General features: G+C 38.4%; 2 protein-coding genes across 7 annotated transcripts in view; one reads left to right on the forward strand and one right to left on the reverse strand.

Moving 5' to 3' along the window:
- The window catches only part of eme1 (essential meiotic structure-specific endonuclease 1), a 34,413-nt gene extending 33,692 nt beyond the window's left edge, over nt 1-721 (reverse strand). For 2 of the 6 annotated variants that reach the window (XM_041220670.1, XM_041220674.1), the window contains exon 1: nt 636-715. The gene's annotated coding sequence lies outside the window, so the exon portion shown is untranslated. Of the gene's footprint in view, nt 1-629 lie in introns of all 6 variants that reach the window. The other 4 variants (XM_041220669.1, XM_041220668.1, XM_041220672.1 and 1 more) reach the window with 4 other exon arrangements.
- On the forward strand, nt 719-21,998 carry mrpl27 (mitochondrial ribosomal protein L27). The gene is made up of 4 exons (XM_041220676.1): nt 719-810; nt 4,959-5,081; nt 15,963-16,030; nt 21,419-21,998. Exons 1-4 carry the CDS (start codon nt 771-773, stop codon nt 21,623-21,625), a joined length of 438 nt encoding a protein of 145 aa, XP_041076610.1. The 5' UTR covers nt 719-770; the 3' UTR covers nt 21,626-21,998.
- The last annotated feature ends 1,296 nt before the right edge of the window (nt 21,999-23,294 follow it).

Consider the following 23,294-nt stretch of genomic DNA (forward strand, 5'->3'; position numbering starts at 1 on the left):
TTGCCTAGGGCAGAGTGAATGGTTAATATGGCCGTATACAGTACAGTATATATCAAAGTGTGCGCAAAAATACAACTATGAAACTACTGACAGACGCTAGCTTTAGCTGGAAGTATATATCATGTCTATCAGACACCATGAGGTACGAAGGTACTTTTCAGAAAACAAAATGCATTTGAAATAAACGCAATTTACTAGATAGTTACATTTATAAAATTGAATTTATTAATCTTACTGCAAGTATTTAAATACTTTACTGCTAAGAGATTGTAATAAGTTTCCAAAAAGCGTTTTCTTTTTCATCGAGTACGATAGCGTATACTCAGAAATGATAACGATGGGGTATCTTCCGCATTGAGGGGTTCAGATTGCCGGTCAGACATCGAATTAAAGGTAACCGGAGTCTGATTATTGGTTTACTTACCATAATTTCATATGCAAAGTGCTGAGTTTTTTATTTAAAAATATTTACTAACTAAAACAGTGTCACTGAGTCTCTGTACAACAAAATACTTTTAGCAGACATATGCTGAGACCCGAGTCGTTCGAGCGGAATATAAACTTAAATGAATGAGAAAGGCTTATTGTGTATACATTTGGCAGCAAACCAAACCACTGTATTTTCTTACCGATACCTGCTAGAGCCTCCACTGAACTGTGAAACTTGAATATTGCGGGGCAGGCGGGACACGGAAACGAACTACCGACAGGCGGATGTTGTTATATTGCAAAGGAAGTTGAATGTGAAAGGTTAGAGTGCAAGAGGAAAGATGGCTGCGCTCGTGCCCTTGCTGCTTAAGTCGAGAGCTGGTGAGTTTTTTAATTGAACTGTATAAAGCAAGTACACATTTGTCATTTTGTTGGATGATTGCATTAACTTTCACAAACACGTTAGGTAGTTTGTGTACTGAGCATAAGGGTTTAGTGTACTGCATGTAGTTGTGACCTTAACTTTTAAGAAACACAAAATATAGAAATGCTTATAGGTACATTACGTTTTTTTTTTTTGTTTGTTTTTTTTTAAACACCGTATTTTCTGGGTTTTAAAATCACATTGTATAGAGCGGTGGTTCTAAACCTTTTTTGGTTGTTGTACCACCAATTACATTTTGCTCTGCCTGAAGTACCCCCAGGCTCAAGTGCATACCGTTGGTGCCAGTAAAAATTGGAAATATACTTACTTTATAGCTAATGACATTATATTAAATGAATATTATAATTACTTTATATATATTATAATATATGTATATATATACTTATAATAGAGTGTGTGTGTGTGTGTGTGTGTGTGTGTGTGTGTGTGTGTGTGTGTGTGTGTGTCCAAAACATTTGAGAAATATTAAGCCCTTGCCAATTAATATGAAAGTTGACCCTGTCTTTCACTCATGAGCTTGCTAATCCTGGGCATCAGTGTTGCAACAGCAGTGATCAAGCATTTCTCCAAGCTGAGTCTGTTCCTTTGTTTTTCCTTGATTTGGGTCTTTGCAGAAAATGACTTCACGTACGTACGTATGTAGATCAAAATGGCAGCAGTTCATTCAGAGCGTATTTCCCCAAATCAGGATATTCCTTGTGGACAGCGCACCAACACTGTGTGAGTGTTGAGCCTGAAAATCTCATCTTCAGGCCGAGGTCTGATAACACTGTGTAACAATTATTTATTTATTTATTTATTTTGTTCCTGGGTAGTAAGTGTTATTTCCTAATTGCTTATGCCTCAGAAGTATAGAAAATGGCTATTCCCCACAAACTTTGCTTTTGTGAACTTTGCTTTGCTATTTCCAATGGGAAAACGGGCAAATGTGTGTCTTTTCGTTCACATAGTCAGTAAAAAACAACTACTGTAGTTACAGTATAATCGTAAATCTCGAAAAACTGCTCACTTCTAAATCTTTTGTAGTCATTTTTGTATTACTTTAGTATAAATACATGTTAATTTGGATTCATGTGTTGTTTTCTTCTGACTTTATGTGAACGAAAAGACACACATTTGCCCGTTTTCCCATTGGAAATAGTGATATTTTGAAATATCGCTGTCCTGGTCACAAAAGCAAAGTTTGTGGGGAGTAATAGACATTTTCTATACTTTTGAGGCATAAGCAATTAGGAAATAACACTTACTACCCAGGAACAAAAATTGTGTTACATAGTGTAATAGATCCAAAAGTTTTTCATGCAGCTTGTCAGGAATGTTGGTGTTATAAATGCCTGAATGGATTACGCACCCAATCAAGTTGAGCAGACTTGTTTTCAATGTCCGGGAAGTATGACTTGAATTAACTTGCCAATTTGACCAAATGGCCACTATTTGCACAGTTTGAGTTTTGTCAATCTCACCATTGCTAAAGCAGGCGTCAAGCTGAGGGAAACAACTTAAATCTCCATCCTCACATTTCCTCCCCCGTAATTTGATATTCTTCATGAAAGCACACACTTTGTCATACATGTTGCAGACATTTGTTTCATTACCTTGTAAGGACTGATTCAGCTCGTTAAGTTTGCTAAATACATCAGCAAGATAAGCAAGGCATGCTAGCCATTCTGTGTCCTCAAACACAGACTCGAGGGTGTGAGTGCTCGGTTAGAAAGAATCTTACTTCATCCTGCAGTTCAAAAAGTCTTTAGTGTTTTCCCTCTTGACAGCCAATGTATGTCCGTGTGAAGTAGTAACTGCTGATGCTCAGATCCTACATTTTCACATAATTCTCAAAACAGCCTGGCATTGAGAGGCCTGGATTTGATAAAGTTGATACTTTTACAGCGTCATTCAAAATGTCATGCAACTCTGGGCACATTTTCTTGGAAGACAATGCCTCCCTATGAATGAGGCAGCGATTCCACTGAACATCAGGATTTACCTTTTTGATGTGGGCCATTATTCCATTCACTCTCCCAGTCATCACTGCTGCACCGTCTGTGCACACATGAGTACACGTATTCCAGTGTAGATTGTGCTCTTTGAAAAAACTGTTGATCGCATCGAAAATGGTTGTTCTCCTTGGTAATGTTTTGCAGAAAAGTATGTGCTCCTTAATGTCAGAAATGTCCATGTAACTCACAAAGGCAATTAGCTGTCCCTGTCCACTTACGTCGGTTGATTTGTCAAGTTGGAGTGTAAACGAACAGGCATCTTTTTTGTTTTTCAAAGACCTGTTCAATGTTCAACAATGTCACTAGCCATATCATCGATCCTACGGCCCACAGTATCGTTTGAAAGCATTACTGTCTTAGTGCATCAGCTGCTTTTTTGTCTGTCATGGTTTCTGCTAGTTTTATAGCAGCTGGTAAAATTAGCTCCTCTGCTATTGTGAAAGGCTTTTAGACTTCGCCACAAGTAATGAGATTGCATATGAAGCCTCCAGTGCTTTTGTTGAGGTTGTAGCAGCTTTTTTTATTGTCGACTGACTTCCCTTGAATTCAGACAGCTTTTGGTGGAAAACTGTCATACCCACGTATGCCTGATGCTTGGTGCTGAGGTGCCGTTGTAGATGGGCAGGTTTCATGCTGTTGGATTGCTTTTCGCTACAGAAGAAACACAGCAGTAGTTGAGGTTCGGTGGAGGCGGAGGTACACATTGGAACATAGGGACCTTGACCAGAAAAATCACCCTGGGTGCAATTTAGACGCTACCATCGTGTGTAGCACCTCATTCTACTCATATTGAGTAGGGCTTTTCAGAAAAAAAATACTAGCAGCACCCTACACACTTCTGGCAAATTGCAAGACCAGGGATAACCGGCGGGTTTTATTCACAGTTCAGGCCAGTGTCCCTGCAGGCTTTTATTCCAACTGCACTCTGAAGTACTTTATTGGACCTTATTAGAAGTTTAATTGATCCAATTAACTCATTTTGGGTATGGTTAGAACAAAAACCAGGAGGGACACCGGCTCTCCATGACCTGAGTTCTGCATCGCTGCTGTAGGGATGTGGGTCCTAAAATGTAAGTATTGATGTAAGACCCTTAGGAACCAGTCTTCCAGATTCTGTAAAAAAAAAAAAAAAAAAAAAAAAAACTTTGGTTTCAAGGCCCACCACTGGTCATTAAACCCTCTTGCTATTTGTACCAAGTTTAGGCTGTAATGACTTGCATGTGGGGGAGGACTCAAAAAAATCACCAAAATATATGTTTGGGTCTATCTATACTGGGTTTGTGACATTTTAAATAAAGTTCCCCCAAAAGTGGCGGGACTTGAACACACTGCCGCCCTGAAAAAAAACCAGTGGCGGGACTTGAAACCGAAAGTTTTTTCACAGAATCTGGAAGACTGTTTCCTAAAGGTCTTACAGCAATACTTACATTTTAGGACCCATATCCCAGGGTAAAGGGTTAGGCTGAAGTTTGAATAAAACTCATCAGTTACCCCTTGTCTTGCAATTTGCCAGAAATTAGTAGGGTGCTGCTAGTATTTTGTTCTGAAAAACAAAACATATTATGGTAGCGTCTGACTTGCACCCAGGTTGGTTTTTCTGGTCAAGGTCCTTTTCTCAATTTAGGTTGACCTTTGCAAGGTCACAGGTCGAATGGGACATTTAAAATAAATAAATAAATAAATAATGGGTATTATTTCTGAACTCGGCGTGTCTGAAAACCTCCAGGTGAATTTTTCTAGGAAAATCTGAGACAGACGGGCAATGAAATGTTCCTTTTCTGGTTGAGTTGGCGTGGAATGGCCCTTAACAGGTCTGCAGTTGTGGTGTGTGCAGGGTTAGGGTTAATCTCATTTACTAATATACACGCATACATATGGGATATATTGTATTGATTTTCACTAATTATTTACAGCATTCACAGTAAAGCAAGGGTTGTGAATGTATGCACGTTAACGTATGTTTGAAAAGTCTAGGTGATATGGTCAGTGAATATTGAACTTCAAACCAATTTTACCACCATGGTCTTGATAAGATGTAGTGGTGCGAGATAGTTTGTTTTACACTCTGTTTCGTCACTTTTATTTAGGGTTGTTGTCTCTCCAGCCGGCTGCAGGACCTGTTCGATATGCATCTAAGAAAGCTGGTGGTAGCACTAAAAACCTGGGAGGAAAAAGCCCTGGCCGAAGATACGGGTTCAAGAAGACTGATGGTATGTATGACAGTATGAAAATTCATGTGTGGTGTGGCAGTGTTCAGAACAGGAGCTTTTCATCCCGGTGACTGGGTTCATTACTAACTTGGAGCAACTGAGAAACACAATTTTGTCAACAAATACAATGTTACGATACTGGTTAAAAAGCTCTCGGAAAACACACATCTGTTACTATTAGGGATGAAACGATTTTTCGATAGTACGATGTATCATGATTACCAATATTCATGATAATCTTATCGTTAACATTTTTTAATTATTCGGTAATCGTAGAAAACGATAGTAACATACTCACTAAACATTAACAACATTATTTAAGTTTGTCAACGAAACAGCGCTGAACGCCCTGCCATACAGTATTTTTGCCACAGACAAACAGTGGGCATATTCTTCTTATCCTGCTCGTGTTAACTAGCATCTGATTTACTGGTCCCAATCCTACCAGCAAATCAGTTTTGAAAAGTCATTGTTAGTACGCCCCTCTGTGTATCCACTGCAAAAAAAAAAAAAAAAAGTGCAATCTTGTATCCAGAGCAGGATGACAGGCTTATATTCCTGGCAAACAGTCTGTAAATAAATTGTGCACATTGAAAAAAAAAAAGAAATACTGTATATAGTTTGCGTTGCTTTGGAGTTTCAAAATGAACTGTTATATAATGAATATTTAACAATATCACTATAGCAAGGTCACTTTAATAACATACTTTTTTTTTTCCCTGTGCGGCACCCTCCCTATACTGTCCTCCGTTCCACCCTCAGTTGTACAATTTTATAATTAAAATGTACACGTTATAGGCTATTATGCCACCAGAAAAACAGGCTACCTCAGGTAAAGTTGATAACGGTACTGAAATGTGTTTTCTTACTTAATAAAATAATTAACGACAAAAAAGGAATATGCATACAGAACATCATGCCCGTACTGCTCTATTCCGTCCTTACAGTATTTATTATTTATTTTGCAGACTATTTGAAAAAAAAAAAGAGAATAGTTAGCTGTATGTGTGTAAAGCAAGTACTTTACATGTATTGAAAGAAATACAGGTGCTTCATATTTTGTAACTATGTACTGTTTCTAAATACATTTAAATAAATAAAATGTGTAAATAAAACAGGAAAAAAGATTGCAGTCTCATTTTGACAGACTTAAAGGTATAATTTTTTTGCAACTATTAATGATGGTAATACAAGGACAATTTAATTTAAGATTATTTTTCTTCCACCTGTGTGCTTGTAAGTTTCATTCTTGCTAGAATCTTGCTCTTTTTTAAAGTCCGTAGCTTCCTTGTGTTGCAGATCATATCCCACAGAGAAAGACACAACTTGTTGTTCTTTTTATTCAGTTAAAAAAAAAAGTATTGAAAAACAACGGCTACTATCGTGATAATCAGTGTATCGTGAAAGAGTGGGTTCTCAACTATACGTATCGTGGAAATTTACTATCGTTTCATCCCTAGTTACTAAAGAAAAAGAAAGTTCTCGGCAAACGCACATCTGTTACTATATTAGTTAAAGAAAGCACTCGGCTTGTATCCTCAGTTAATGGCTGCATTTGCCATGAAAATAGTGGTACAATGCTATGACGCCATGCTAAAATCCTGTGACCTGTCCTCTTATTTTGACATGGCCTTTTAGTATGAGGACGCCAGTTCCTGTTTTTCTAATTGTAAACACACACCTAGGCTCGAAATGTTCAATATCTATTTAATTTATTCAGCCAGCTGAGGCATGGCATGGAAATCCAACTTTAAATAATACAAAGCACATCATGTCAAATCATATTACAGTAGATTAATATTACAGTATGTTATGAAATTAACCAGATAGTTCTTATGAAAATGTTCCATGAATGTTCCTTGTAATTGTATATTCTGGTTAAATGCTAGAAACTGATCAGCAGTTAAAAAGTATCTACTGCATGTGCCCTTTCATAAGAAGTGTACTTAACTTTAAAAAAGTGAACAGGGTTATTGGATATTTAATTTGAAATGAACCTAATATATTGCAACACAATACTGACAAATAATACTGTCCAATACAAATGAATTACATACATAAATAACCCGCTGCACTGTAATATACACTTGTAAAATGTCTGCTAAATGTACCATTCTTAACTTCAAAGCAATTAATTTGCAAAGAGGTTATAAATAACTACTGTCAATATTAAAATAAGTGTTTTATATTAAAATATTATTCAACAGTGGGAATGATGTTATGATCTTAGAAACCATAAGATACGGGTTTAGTGATTGATCTAAGTGGTGAGCTCAGCTCATTGCTTAAAGATTTCAGTGATCCTTCAGCAGCAGTCTGAAGGTGTGTATATGTATGCAGTAAGGCCCGACAGGTTGTCCTTATATGTCAAATACAATCCAATGTCCAACCCCAGAGAAGTCTGTGTATTTAACATGTACAGATGCACTGAAGAGCCGTATTGCATTTATAATCCAGGTCAAACAATGGATTTGAAGAAAAAAAAATCCTGGTTAAGGAAAAAAAAAAAAAAAAAGCTTTTTTTTAATTTTTATTAAATATCCTTGCACCAATAAAGTAGTCCCATTTATGACAGTTGGAGCCGAGTCACATATTCTAAAACACTGCACTGCCTCACAGAATTTAAAAGTATCGGACAGTAGCCATCTTGCTGTCACTTAAAATAATGTCTTTTTATCAGTTTGTAAACTCTACAAAAAGACACTTCTGCACATTATCAACCTAGAAAAATTACTGAAATCCGAGACATCGTTGTATTTATTTTTATTCCTCCAGTCTGTTCTGTTCAAACAGTGTGTTTGCACTGTCAGTGATGGGAAAAAATAACTGTGCCATCTCAACTCTGCTGGTGTATCTTTTCAGTGGCAATGTCCACTATCTAAATTACAGATGTACTTTTGCATGTTCCAATAAAATTAATTTACTCCGTTTAACACTTGAAGCGCCATACAGGTGAGTTTGAGCCATTTTGCATTTAAAATGTTAATTACTCTTCCGTTGTAAATTGTATGTGTATGTCCATTTTTGACTTTTCCTAAATAGTGCCGTGAAAAAACATTTTCCCCCTGTCTGATTTTCTGCGTTTTTGCACATTTTTCACATTGAACTTGGTCAGATTTTTTTGTGGGTTGTAGTAGTAGTATATAGATAGAGGGAGTCTGAGAGAAAAAATGACACCAACGTTTGGTGCAGCTTTCATTTGTTTGGTGTGCAAGGTAATCAAACATGCAATCTTCAGGTCTGTAAAAGTTGTTGCCCCCCTAGTTAACTCAACCCAATTAGAAGGATAATTAGGGTCAGCTGTTTGAATACTTTGGCTAACAATCAGGCCTGATTTGGGCCAGCCCTGCTCAATAGAAATCTGACTAACTTTGGCCCATACCATCAGTGAAGTTGTCAGAGGCACATCATGCCACGATCAAAAGAAATTCCTGAAGACCTCCGGAGAAAAAAATTGTTGATGTCTATCAGTCTGGAAAGGATTACAAAGCCATTTCTAAGGCTCTGGGGCTCCACCAAACTACAATCAGAACCATATTATCCAAATGGAGAATGTTTGGGACAGTAGTGAATCTTCCCAGGAGTGGACGTCCTGCCAAAACCTCTCCAAAAGCAAGGTGTAAAATCGTCCAGGAATTCACAAAGAACCCTAGAACAACATCCATGAATCTGCAGGCCTCTCTCACCTCGGCTAAGGTCAGTATTCATGACTCCACCATCAGAAAGACACTGGGCAAAAATTGATTTCATGGCAGAGTAGCAAGGTGAAAACCACTGCTCACTAAGAAGAACATGAGTGCTCATCTCAAGTTTGCCAAAAAGCACCTGGATGGTCCTCAAGAGTTCTGGAACAATGTTTTATGGACAGATGGGTCAAAAGTGGAACTTTCTGGCCAACATATGCCCCGTTATGTCTGGTGAAAACCAAACACTGCATTCCACAGTAAGAGCCTCATACGAACGGTCAAGCATGGTGGTGTTAGTCTCATGATTTGGGGATGCTTTGCTGCATCAGGACCTGGACGACTTGCCATCACTGAAGGAACCATGAATTCTGTTCTGTAGCAGATGCATATACTCCTCCACAGAGTACAATGTAGCCATCTTACTGGAAGTAGTGTTATGTTTTCTTTTTATGTAGTATTAGAAACAATGATTTTAGTTTTATAGTTTTGTGTGTACATATACCTGTTTAACCTGTACACGGGTATATGAACATGCCCGTATCCTTTGAAATCTATATATTTTTTATATTTTTTCATAGTAGCCGTGCTGTATATGTGCTCATTTTAAAACTAAAGCCTTTTATGTTGAATTTTCTATTTTAAATACGGTGTTTCTGCGATGTGAATGTTCTTGAGTAAAACTTCAATTTCATGTGTGCCCAGTATGTCGCTAAAGAATGAGATACCCTGGCATAAGTACAGTAATCTGACGCATATCCGACTGCAGTGGGACCAGAGTAAGGGCAGATATGTAAGAAGTTGGAAGAATGAATCCTATTTTAAATACAACTAGAACTGCCAGGCAGTTTTATGGCTCCCAAGCCCCAGTATCAGTACCTGTCTAAGCGTGTTTAGTTCTCAATGTGCCAAATTTAAAATAAGCAACTTCAACAGTTCCACAGAAGAAGATTTTTAAAGGTTTTTTTTTTTTTTTTCAAAAAATGCGTCAGGCAGCCATCTTGTTTAACACACAAATGCCATTTTTGAAAATGTAAATTTTACCGACAGAGGCACGATGGTTTTCAAGTTTGGAGTTAATCAAGTGAACCATTTTTAAACTGAAGCAGTTGTAAATATGAGAAGAAAATGTAGGAGTGGCAGCCATATTGTTTCACGAAACATAACCATTTTAACATATTTGTATTTTGCTGTCGCCGGAATGATGCCTACCAAGTTTGGAGTCTGTTGGTCAGACGGTTTTGAAATAAAAGCAGTCTGCTGTTAAGGTGTGTTTCGGTGAAATTTGTGGCAGCCATTTTACTACTGAATTGTATCACAGCAACTTCTGCTTTGCAAGCAGGTTTGGATGGTGAAAATATATGCCAAGTGTCAGATCAATCACTTCAACTGTTCCAAAGAAGAAGATTTTGTGAGGTTTCAAGAAGAAATGCGTCATACGGCCATGTCGGTTTAACACGAGTTTCTTAAAAGTTAGTTGTATTGCTACAGTGTCAAGGATGATGCTTCTGAAGTTTCGAGTTAGTCAAGTAAACAGTTTGTCAACTGAGGCAGTTTTAAATTTCAGATGTAAACATACACCTGGCAGACATCTTGTTTTATAAAACACAACCATTTTGACATTTGTATTACATTGTTACTGGGACAATAACTACCATGTTTGGAGTTTGTTGGTGTCGTGGGAGTTTCATATCAACTCTGTAACTGAGACTCAGTAGAACAAACAAGATTGAGTAAACAAGGTTAATAGTTTGCAAACCCGAGAACACACTCGACACAAAGTGTTAGGAAGACCAAGCAGTGTTCTGACTTCAGAGTCAGTAAGCATAATATATACATTGTAACCTGCAGTTATTGCGAGCCAATCACAGAAGCTTAACTCGGTATTCACGGATAGCAACAGCTTGGAAGATTAAGATGAGACCAATCATATGCAACAATAACAACTTATCTAAATTGCAAACATCCTAAAATTATACCTATTCTGACTAAGCTGATGACATTTCTGTGAACTGTCATAGATGCAGTTTGCAGACGTTAAATAAAGAGAACTTAAGAGAACTTTTTCTTTCAAGCTGGTAGTCGGTATCTTTCCATCCCTTATATGGGCCGCTTACCCTGCAGCGAGAAAGAGGAAGTATGTACAAAAACAACTACTAGTACATAATACATTATTATTATATTATACCTAAATCTTATAACCCGTAACAGCATTTAAACCTGAGCATGGAAACCCTAAACAATCATAGCAGTAGCAACATTGTAATTTTCCCACCACATTGGTCAAACGGTTTTCAAACAGCAGCAGTTTTTTTGTTACAGGCGCGTTTCGATAAGATTTGTGGCAGCCATTTTTACTTTAAAATGTATCGCAGAAACTTCTACTTCGCAAACTTGATGCGAGTTTGGATGCTGATGATATATGCCAAGTGTCAGATCAATCGCTTCACCGGTTCCCAAGAAGAAGTTTTCTAAATAAATGCTTCAGACGGACATTTTTGTTTCAGGTCAGCAGAATTTAAGTCAATTTTATTGATACAGTATCAGGGAAGATGCTTGTGAAGTTTGGAGTTAGTCAAATAAATAGTTTGTCAACTGCTGCAGGTTTAAATTTTAAATGTCATAAGGTTTACAAATGAGAGGAGGCCCTTCGGCCCATCTTGCTCGTTTGGTTGTTAGTAGCTTATTGATCCCAGAAACTCATCAAGCAGCTTCTTGAAAGATCAGAGGGTGTCAGCTTCAACAACATTACTGGGGAGTTGATTTCAGATTCTGTGTAAAAAGGTGCCTCCTATTTTCTGTTCTGAATGCCCCTTTGTCTAATCTCCATTTGTGACCCCTGGTCCTTGTTTCTTTTTTCAGGTCAAAAAAGTCCCTTGGGTCGACATTGTCAATACCTTTTAGAATTTTGAATGCTTGAATCAGATCGTCAAGTAGTCTTCTTTGTTCAAGACTGAATAGATTCAATTCTTTTAGCCCGCCTGCATGTGACATGCCTTTTAAACCTTGAATGATTCTGGCTGCTCTTTGCACTCTTTCTAGAGCAGTAATATCCTTTTTGTAGCGAGGTGACCAGAACTGAACACAATATTCAAGACGAGGTCTTACTAATGCATTGTACAGTTTTAACATTACTTCCCTTGATTTAAATTCAACACTTTTCACAATGTATCCGAGCATCTTGTTAGCCTTTGTTATAGTCTAGAAGACATTTCTGAGTCAACAAAAACTCCTAAGTCTTTTTCATAGATTCCTTCTTCAGTTTTAGTATCTCCCATGACATTTTCATTTCCTGCGTGCAGTACCTTGTACTTTTCTCTATTAAATGTCATTTGCCATGTGTCTGCCTAGTTCTGAATCTTGTCTAGATCATTTTGAATGACCTTTGTTGCTGCAACAGTGTTTGCCACTCCTCCTATTTTTGTGTCGTCTGCAAATTTAACAAGTTTGCTTACTATACCAGAATCTAAATCATGAATGTAGATTAGGAATAGTAGAGGACCTAATATTGATCCCTGTGGTACACCACTGGTTACCTTGCTCCATTTTGAGGTTTCTTCTCTAATCAGTACTTTCTGTTTTCTACATGTTAACCACTTCCTAATCCAAGTACATGCATTTCCTTGAATCCCGACTGCATTCATTAATCTTTTATACAGGAGTTTGTCAAAAGCTTTCTGGAAATCTAAATAAACCATGTCATATGCTTTGCAATTATCTATTATCGACGTTGCATCCTCTAAAAAATCAAGCTGGTTAGTTAGACATGATCTCCCTTCCATAAAACCATGTTGACCGTCTCCCAGGACCCTGTTACCATATAGGTAATTTTCCATTTTGGCTCTTATTATAGTTTCCATAAGTTTGCATATAATAGAAGTCAGGCTTACTGGTCTGTAGTTACCTGGTTCAGTTTTGTTTCCCTTTTTGTGGATCGGTATTACGTTTGCAATTTTCCAGTCTGTCGGTACCACCCCTGTGTCAAGAGACTGTTGCATGATCTTGGTTAGCGGTTTTTAAATAACTTCTTTCATTTCTTTGAGTACTATTGGGAGGATCTCATCTGGCCCAGGGGATTTGTTTATTTTAAGAGCTCCTAATCCCTTTAACACTTCTGCCTCAGTTATGCTAAAGTTATTTAAAACTGGATAGGAACAGGTTGACATGTGGGGAATGTTGTCTGAATTCTCCTTTGTAAAAACATGTGAATCATTAATATATTTGCTATTTTTTTTTCTTCATACTTCATGATTTTGCCGTTTGTATCGCTTAGACATTTAACCTCCTCTTTGAATGTTCTCTTGCTGTTATAATATTGGAAAAACATTTTGGAATTGGTTTTAATCCCCTTAGCAATGTTCATTTCTATTTCTCTTTTGGTCTTTCTAACTTATTTTTTGACTTGCGTTTGCAGTTCCGTGTACTCTTTCTATGTACTTTCTTTTTGGTCCCTTTTTAACGCTCTGTAAAGTGCCTTTTTTCGCTGAATTTTTTTTTTTTTAATTGATCTGTTAAACCATTTTGGCAATTTAGATTTGTCTACTTTAGGGGTGTCATTGTTTTGCGCCTCTAGTACTACATTTTTGAAGACCAGCCATCCTTTTTCTATGTATGTTTTCTCTAATGTACTCCAATCTACTTCTGTTAGTCTCTATTTCATACCCTCATAGTTTGCTTTTCTAAAATTGTAAACCTTAGCTTTAGTCATTACTTTTGGGGTTTTAAAAAGCACTTCAAATGAGACCATGTTGTGGTCTGAGTTTGCTGGTGGTTCTCTGACCTCTGTTTTAGTTATTCTGTCTTCGTTATTTGAAAAGACTAAATCAAGGCATGCCTACCCTCTAGTTGGTGCCTTGACAGATTGTGTTTGGAAGCAGTCATTTGTCATTTCCACCATTTCAATTTCATCCGTCGTGTTCTGCATCGGGTTTTCCCATTTTATATGGGGGAACTTGAAATCCCCCATTAGTATGGCTTCTCCTTTGCTACACGCATTTTTAATGTCCTTGTATAACAGATTATTTTGCTCACCGTCTGAATCTGGCGGTCTATAGCATGCTGCTATTTTTATGCCCTTTGAATTTTTGTCCGTTATTCTGACCCATAGTGATTCGGCTTTATTTTCTTTGTCCAGGTTTAACACCTGGGCTTCAAGACCGTTTCTTATGTATAGAGCTTCCCACTCCTCCTCTTCTGCCCTGCCTGTCTTTCCTATACAGTGTATACCCACAAATATTATATCATCAGTGGTCTGAAAGTCCAGAAAAATGAGCCGCTTCTCAGTTGCCTTCCTGTACACTATATGGCTGTTGTACAAAAGAATCTGGACCATGTACATTCCAAGCTTCTTGTACCATACCATTGTCTTCCAAGCAGCATTGTCTGGCTCCAGCATCTTGTCCAACTTATCCACACCTCCCATGTTGTTGTGGTAGTCCACGACACACTTTGGCTTTTTTGTGCCGTACCTCGCACATAAACTGCTATTGTTACCTCATCGTGGATAGTGCTGAGGAGGTACACATCCTTTTTCTTTATCTGTGTATTTCATTGCCAGCAGTTCCTCACAGTGCAGAGTGCTGGTTTCACCACGCCTCTTTCTTGACTACCTATTGACGAGGAATCCCTTCCTGTTTGGTCTTATTGTGCCACAAGCCATTGTTGAGATGTATACAAGGCCATAAAAAGAGAGATTCCTGTGTAGGAATTGTCTATGTACAAATGGTAGCACAGGTTTAGGAGGGGAAAAACCATTTTCCACAAAATTCTGTGTGGTCTGGAACCATGGGGGTCAGCCAGGCAGCTCAATCTGAGAACCGATGAGTGTACTCAGTGGAGCTCTGACACAGAGTTTGTATTGTTTTAATCGCATGCTGACCAAAATAAAACCTCCAATGCCCAGTACAAATAAAATTGTAAATAATAATAAAAATTCAATAATAAAAGTATACCTTATACAAATGCAATGCGTGTTGTGAGAGGATAATTCAATAAAAAAAAAAACTAATTGTTAAGCCAAGTCGTTTCTCTTTCTCTCTCTCTCGCTCTCATATTTTATAATGTTTTAAATGCAGCAAATGGTAAATAAAATCAGTCCAATAACTCCCAACTAATCGTTTTTGAGATGTGAGAAAAGGATATATATATATATATATATATATATATATATATATATATATAGATAGATAGATAGATAGATAGATAGATAGATAGATAGATAGATAATTTACTGTGAAGTCCTAGAGAGAAATGGGGAGAGGTGAAAAAAAATGTAGAACCTAATTAAATAAATACTAATCAAAATAAAGAAATAAAAATCTGATCTGAAATATGAGATAATAAAATCTGTCAATTATAAACGTTTTTTTGGCGAGTCACAGTAGAATTATAAAAATAAAAAAAGTATTTACCTATAGTAAGTATTTACCCCCCTTGGACATATTCACAGTTTTACAACCTGCTCAACACTTTTGAAGAGGCAAGATAACTGTTGTTTCACAATAAAAATTAATGAAAAATTAAAAAAAACTGAAGTGTCTTGGATGGATAAGTATTCACCCCCCTGAGTCAATACTTGGTAGAACCACCTTTGACAGCAATTACAGCTGTGAGTCTTTTGGGGTAAGTCTCTGCCAGGTTTGCACATCTGGATCGAGCAATATTCGCCCATTCTTCTGGCAAATTTGTTCAAGCTCTGTCAAGTTGGTTGGGGATCGTTGGTGGACAGCAAACATCAAGTCTTGCCACAGATGCCAACTGAATTTTAATTGAATTTTTGGTTGTGTGTTCTCCCTGTTTAACGTCAGCCACTTGGCACACCCTCACAAAATCGCCTTGAATAAAGGCATCTGATAATTGTGTGCAAGCAGCAAAACCTTTGATTAAAGCATCATAGAGAACTGTAAATCAAGAAACAGTCATTGTAAACCAGGCCATTGTTTAACATGTAGGTCTTTTCATCTCGGCAGTGTCTTTGGTGGGTCAGACGTCTCTCTGTGAGTGAAGCCAGTCATTTATTGGGGCAAGCAGCTGGTTGGTTCAAGACTGAGAAGAATGTGTGGGGTTGAAGTAGCAGTCTCTAGAGCAAGGCATGCTACCTGATCCAAAACTTGAGGTTACAAAGGGATCAGCACAAGTTGACTTTTTCATGTCAGTATGATTTTAAAGCTTGACACCAACACTGTTTTCTGTTTTTCAGGTAACTTTGTTCATGCTGGAAACGTCCTAGCAACGCAACGTTTGATTCGCTGGCATCCAGGAGCTAATGTAATGTGTGTGTGTGTGTTTGTGTGTGTGTGTGTGTGTATATATACACACAGCTCTGGAAAAAATTGAGATCACTGCAAAATTATCAGTTTCTCTGGTTTTACTATTTATAGGTATGTGTTTGGGTAAAATGAACATTTGTGTTTTATTCTATAAACTACGGACAACATTTCTCCCAAATTCCAAATAAAAATATTGTCATTTAGAGCATATATTTGCAGAAAATGACAACTGGTCAAAATAACAAATATAAAAAATGCAGTGTTGTCAGACCTCGAATAATGCAAAGAAAATAAGTTCATATTCATTTTTAAACAACACAATACTAATGTTTTAACTTAGGAAGAGTTCAGAAATCAATATTTGGTGGAATAACCCTGATTTTCAAGCACAGCTTTCATGCGTCTTGGCATGCTCCCCACCAGTCTTTCACATTGATGTTGGGTGACTTTATGCCACTCCTGGCACAAAAACTCAATCAGCTCAGCTTTGTTTGATGGCTTGTGACCATCCATCTTCCTCTTGATCACATTCCAGAGGTATTCAATGGGGTTCAGGTCTGGAGATTGGGCTGGCCATGACAGGGTCTTGATCTGGTGGTCCTCCATCCACACCTTGATTGACCTGGCTGTGTGGCATGGAGCATTGTCCTGCTGAAAAAACCACTCCTCAGAGTTGGGGTACATTGTCAGAGCAAAAAGAAGCAAGTTTTCTTCCAGGACAACCTTGTACTTGGCTTGATTCATGCCAAAGCTGCCCAATTCCAGCCTTGCTGAAGCACCCCCAGATCATCACCGATCCTCCACCACATTTCACTGTAGGTGCTAGACACTGTGGCTTGTAGGCCTCTCCAGGTCTCCGTCTAACCATTAGACGACCAGGTGTTGGGCAAAGCTGAAAATTGATCTCATCTGGGGGTGCTTCAGCAAGGCTGGAATCGGGCAGATTTGTCTTTGTGAAGGGCGCATGAATCAAGCCAAGTACAAGGTTGTCCTGGAAGAAAACTTGCTTCCTTCTGCTCTGACAATGTTCCCCAACTCTGAGGATTGGTTTTTTCAGCAGGACAATGCTCCATGCCACACAGCCAGGTCAATCAAGGTGTGGATGGAGGACCACCAGATCAAGACCCTGTCATGGCCAGCCCAATCTCCAGACCTGAACCCCATTGAAAACCTCTGGAATGTGATCAAGAGGAAGATGGATGGTCACAAGCCATCCAACAAAGCCGAGCTGCTTGAATTTTTGCACCAGGAGTGGCATAAAGTCACCCAACATCAACGTGAAAGACTAGTGTAGAGCATGCCAACACTATTGCCATTACACGAGAGTAGATGTTAAAACTTCATGCTGATTTGAACTCGGCTCTCACCAAGATAAGCACCAACTAAGACGTAGCTTTACAGTAAACTAATGTGATCCATATGGGTCTCCATCCATTTGCATTTCCTTCCATATAGTGATGTAGATATCCTTCTGTCTGGTGTTAATGGCTGAAGTGTAATGCTGGCTCCAGGGATCAGCTTATTTTGCCTCCCTGGCGCATCAGCACACAAAACAGCTGCGATGCTGGCTCCGGGGATCAACCACAGTGCAGCCTCCCCAGCGCATCAGCATGACAAACCGTCTGGATTGAACTAAGTAGGGTACATCTCTGGGGTCTTCAAGTGGGCACCTTCCATCCTCAGTGTTTCGTCGACTAGCCCACGACACCTCGAGGGCTCGACGGTGATTCTGGCGTCCCAGCATCACCCCCCTCCGTCCCCCACTCAACTCAGCCCAGCTTACTTCAGCGTTTCTTTCTTTCTATTGTGCTTGAGATCCCCAGCCAGAATCTTTCCGTCTCAACCACAACCCGTTGCTGCTCCTCTCTGCTGCTTCAGATAAGTTCTTCACTGTGCGACGCAACTCTTGGCCACTGAATCCGACGTCTCTGAGAAACCGGGTTGTAGAGTGTGCCACAAATCCTCGACAACCTACTTCCACTGGGTAAACCCAGACTCTCCATCCTCGTTGTTCCGCTTCAGTGACTAGTTGAGCATACCGCAGTTTCTTCCTCTCGTACGCCTCATCTACAGCATCCTCCCATGGCACTGTTAACTCTACCAGGTGAACAAGGCATGCTGATCCAGACCACAAGACAATGTCTGGTCGAAGGTTAGTGGTGGCAATCTCAGGTGGAAAAATAAGCCGTTGACCAACATCTGCCAGCATTTTCCAGTCTCTAGCAGCTTCCAGTTGTCCTGGGCGAGGATTGGTTTTAACACCTTTTCTTGGTGGTTGCTCTCCTGGGCGAAGGAATGTTGTCTTTTGTGTGAAATGTTTTGATGGAACAGGTGGCAACTTATTGGTCAGGTTACACTTGTCTTCCATTGCTAAGGCCAAACATCGCAGCACCTGGTCATGGCGCCAAGTAAACAGACCTTGGCTAAGAGCCACCTTACATCCTGTCAAAATGTGCCTTAATGTTGCAGGTGATGAACACAAAGGACATGAGGGATCCTCTCCTACCCAGAGGTTTAGGTTCTGTGGTGATGGGAGAACACCATATGTTGACCTGATGAGGAAACTGATCCTGCTCTGTTCCATTGACCATAGGTCTTGCCAGCCAATCTTGCGTTATTCCACACTCTCCCATCTCATCCATTCTCTCTGCTTGGCCTGGGAAATCGCCTTTATACACCTCATCCTCTCCTCCTGCTTTTGCACCTCGTTGACTACCAGCTTCCTCCTTTGAGCTGGGGCTGCCTTGTGCTATGTAGGAGGAGCTGAACTGAGACCAAGACCCCCTCTTCCATGCTGAACTTGCCCCATGATATCACCAATTCGAAGGGCAGCCTTTGCATCTTCCACAGCTTTCTTTGCTGCCCACTTTCTTCCAGTTTTCAACACAGTTGCTGCCTCCCTTATGCATTTGTCGCTTGACTCTACTAATGTCATTTCCAGTCTGACCTTGGCGCACTTAAATTCCTCAGTTAGAGCAGAGACTGGTAGCTGCAGTATTCCTTTACCATAAAGTCCCACTCTGCTGAGGCTGCGTGGAACTCCCAACCATTTCCTGATGTATGAACTGATTAAAGCTTCCAGTTTCTCTACTGTTGTCAAAGAAACCTTGTATACAGTCAGTGGCCACAGCAACCTCGCCAGTAGACCACACTGAAAGCACCAGTGTTTTAGTTTACCTGGTAGAGCGCAGCTGTCTATGCTCTTCAACCCTTCCACTGCTTGTTGTCTAACTTCTCCCACACAAACTGTGTCCTTTAGATCCCCGTCGTATCATCTCCCAAGACTCTTCACTGGCTTCTCAGAGACTGTTGGTATTGCCTCACCATTAATGAAGAATGTTTTATCTACTACTTTGCCTTTAATTATAGAGATGCTCCTTGATTTAGTGGGCTTGAATTGCTTTCGTGCCCATTCAATGTTATTTGTTAATTTGCCCAATAACCGATTAGTGCAGGCTACTGTTGTAGTCATGGTTGTCATGTCATCCATGTATGCTCGAATTGGTGGTAGTCGCATTCCAGAAGCCAAGCGCTCTCCTCCTACTACCCATTTTGATGCCCTAATGATTACTTCCATTGCCATGGTAAAAGCCAGTGGAGAAATGGTGCATCCTGCCATTATTCCAACCTCTAGGCATTGCCATGTAGTGCTGAATTCTGAAGTTGAAAAACTAAATTGCAAATCTCCAAAGTAGGCTTTCACTAAATTTGTTATTGTCATCGGTACACTGAAAAAATCAAATGCTGCCCAAAGAAGTTCATGTGGCACTGAACCATATGCATTAGCCAAATCCAGGAATGTCACATGGAGCTCCTTCCTCTCCTTTTTAGCTGATTGAATTTGTCGCCAGATCACATTGATGTGTTCTAAGCATCCTGGGAAACCTGGAATGCCCGCTTTTTGTATTGAAGTGTCAATGAAGCAGTTCTTTAATAGGTAGGTTGACAATCTCTGAGCAATAATACTGAAGAAAACTTGCCTTCTACGTTTAATAGGGAAATAGGACGAAACTGACTGATGCTTGTAGAATCTTTTTCTTTAGGTATAAAGACTCCACCTGCTCGACGCCATGCTCTTGGTTCAACCTGTTTTTCCCATGCCACTTTCATCAATTTCCACAGAATTCGTAGAACTCCTGAAGCACTCTTGTACACTCTGTACGGAACTCCATTAGGCCCTGGTGATGATGATGCCCTTGCTTTTTTCACAGCTTGCTCTACTTCTTTCCACTTAGGTGCACAGTCCTCCATTTGGTATTCTGGTGGCCTGATAGGTGGGATGTCTGAAGGAATTGACATAAGCTCCTGCCTTTTTGAATCTGTATGTGTTTCCTCCAAATATCTCTCCAGCTCAACCTTAGATGCTTTTAGTGTGCCATTCTTCTCACTGGTGAATATCTTCTTTACAAATTTGAATGGATCTTTATAAAAGTTCGTTCTCGCACGCTCCTTCTTTTTGTAGCGTTTCCGTAGGCGCTCAGCTCTGCGCAATGTTGCAAGCTTATCTTTTATGACCCTTTGTAACAGATTGAGTCCCTCCTTCTGACTTTGTTCAGGCATGAAAGCTGTGCTTGAAAATCAGGGTTATTCCACCAAATATTGATTTCTGAACTCTTCCTAAGTTAAAACATTAGTATTGTGTTATTTAAAAATGAATATGAACTTATTTTCTTTGCATTATTCGAGGTCTGACAACACTGCATCTTTTTTGTTATTTTGGCCAGTTGTCATTTTCTGCAAATAAATGCTCTAAATGACAATATTTTTATTTGGAATTTGGGAGAAATGTTGTCCGTAGTTTATAGAATAAAACAATAATGTTCATTTTACCCAAACACATACCTATAAATAGTAAAACCAGAGAAACTGATAATTTTGCAGTGGTCTCTTAATTTTTTTCAGTGTGTGTGTGTGTGTAATATATATATATATATATATATAGATATATATATATATATATATGATAGAATATATATATCTATATATATATATATATATATATATATATATATATATATTATATATATATATATATATATATATATAATATATATATATATAATATAGTAATATGTATACATAATGCTAAACAAATTAAACTGCTTTCTTTCTAGCATTTTTACACATTGACATCAGTGTGGATGCATGTTTGTTTCAAAGAGACCCTCATATCCAAGGACTGAAGAAGTCCAAGTATTAGGCTGAATACTTGTATTTTATATTCTTATTATGTTAATTTAGATCACTATCATATATTTGGAAGTGGTAATCTATACTTCCCTACTGCATTAGAAAGCAATAACCTAAGAAAAGTCAGGAAATAGTGGGTAGACATACCAGTATTTGTCAGCTATGGTGTGTTTCAAAATGGGTGTCTTTGTTTCAGGTTGGAATGGGGAGGAACAACACTTTGTACGCTTTAGAAGAAGGCATTGTCAGGTTCACCAAGGAGGTCTATATTCCACCCCCTCGCAGTCCTGAGGCCACAAAAGTGATATGCCGTCTGCCCAAAGGGACTGTTCTCTACAAGACCTTTGTCAATGTCCTGCCCAACAAGCAAGAGGGACACTTTAAGCTGGTTGGCATGATGTGAGATCAGCAAAGCGGGCAATCAGCAGCCTCTTACCAGAATGATTGATGGGTGGTTCAAACCTGCCTGAACTGTGAAGGCTGAACTCTTACCCTTCTGACGCTGCCTGCTGATGTTTTTGAGCATAAATTCCAGATTGTTGTAGTGTGACTTATCTAGAAACAGAACTTTTCTGACCAGTGTTCAATAAAAAGCCAACCTCTGTTATATATGTGTTAAATCTATTTTGGGTATATTTTCCAAACACAACATTAATCATTCTTTACCTTTTTGTTGCATGGTAACTAACTGATTTAGAAATAAATGAAATACTCAACAGACTGGACAACAAGCATAATTTGAAAACTTATTAAAAAGTTAAAAAAAAAAAAAAAAAGTATGATTTAATGAACTGCAGAGCCAAGTACCTCCACTCTATTAATTAACTTGATAACTGATATCCCCATTGTCCCCCTTTTATTATATCCCCTATATATATAATTTCTATATATATATATATATATATATATATATATATATATATATATATATATATATATATATATATATATATATATATATATTATAATACTCAGTAGGCGTGGACATACATGTTATCTAGACCTGCTAGACATTTTAGTAACTACTTGTACTAAATAATTATTAGGGGGACTCCTCCAAATTGCCTGGTCCAACCCGACGATGTATGGATAACCTTCAGTCCATATCTCGGTAGAACCCCTACACGCAATCGACGTTCGCGAGACTCGTAAAATTTTAGCTCTCAAAAGGATATTAATGGGGATGTCTATAAATAGGTATTTTACATGGGCTTTTCTACTCTCCTTAAATGGCTTAATATACATTTGTTTTTCTGTGAAACCACTTAATGGGCTTTTAAATCGTAAGTCTTATTTTTTGCATTTAAATGCCGAAGCGACTCATCTTTATTAATTGAAATAGTTACTCGTCATAACGATTGTAATAGTGTTTCCAGCAAAACGCTTTTTTTTTCATTATAGCTTTATTAAAGATTAGTTGCTTATTAACGTTGCGATCTCATCTGTATGTTCTGCTTGTACATGAAAAATGAAGGCTTAGCCTATTTAAAAGCCCATTAATTTGTTTGACAGGAAAAAAACTACATTTAAGTCAAATAAATTACTAATTAAGTAATATAATAATAATATAACCCTAATATATATATTACACAGTGCCTTGCAAAAGTATTCAGACCCCTGACCAATTCTCTCATATTACTGAATTACAAATGGTACACTGAAATTTCGTTCTGTTTGATATTTTATTTTTAAACACTGAAACTCAGAATAAACTATTGTATGGTGACATTGGTTTTATGTTGGGAAATATTTTTAAGAAAAATAAAAAACTGAAATATCTTGCTTGCATAAGTATTCGACCCCTGTGCTGTGGAAGCTCCCAGTTTGCACCGATGAAAGAAATTGCCCTAACGAGGACACAATTACTTTACCTGGCCTCCACCTGTGAACCATTAAAGTTGCTGTCACATTTTCTGGATAAAAACCCCACTGTTGAAGGATCATTGGTAAGGTTGTGAATCTGAAGGAAAATGAAGACCAAAGAGCATTCTACAGAAGTGTAATAGAAATATTATAGAAAATAGGATTTGCTCAGCATGGAAAAGTACTGGCATCTTGTGCTCCTATAATCT

Source organism: Polyodon spathula, chromosome 20 (genome assembly GCF_017654505.1).
Source record: "Polyodon spathula isolate WHYD16114869_AA chromosome 20, ASM1765450v1, whole genome shotgun sequence".
Classification (NCBI taxonomy): domain Eukaryota; kingdom Metazoa; phylum Chordata; class Actinopteri; order Acipenseriformes; family Polyodontidae; genus Polyodon; species Polyodon spathula.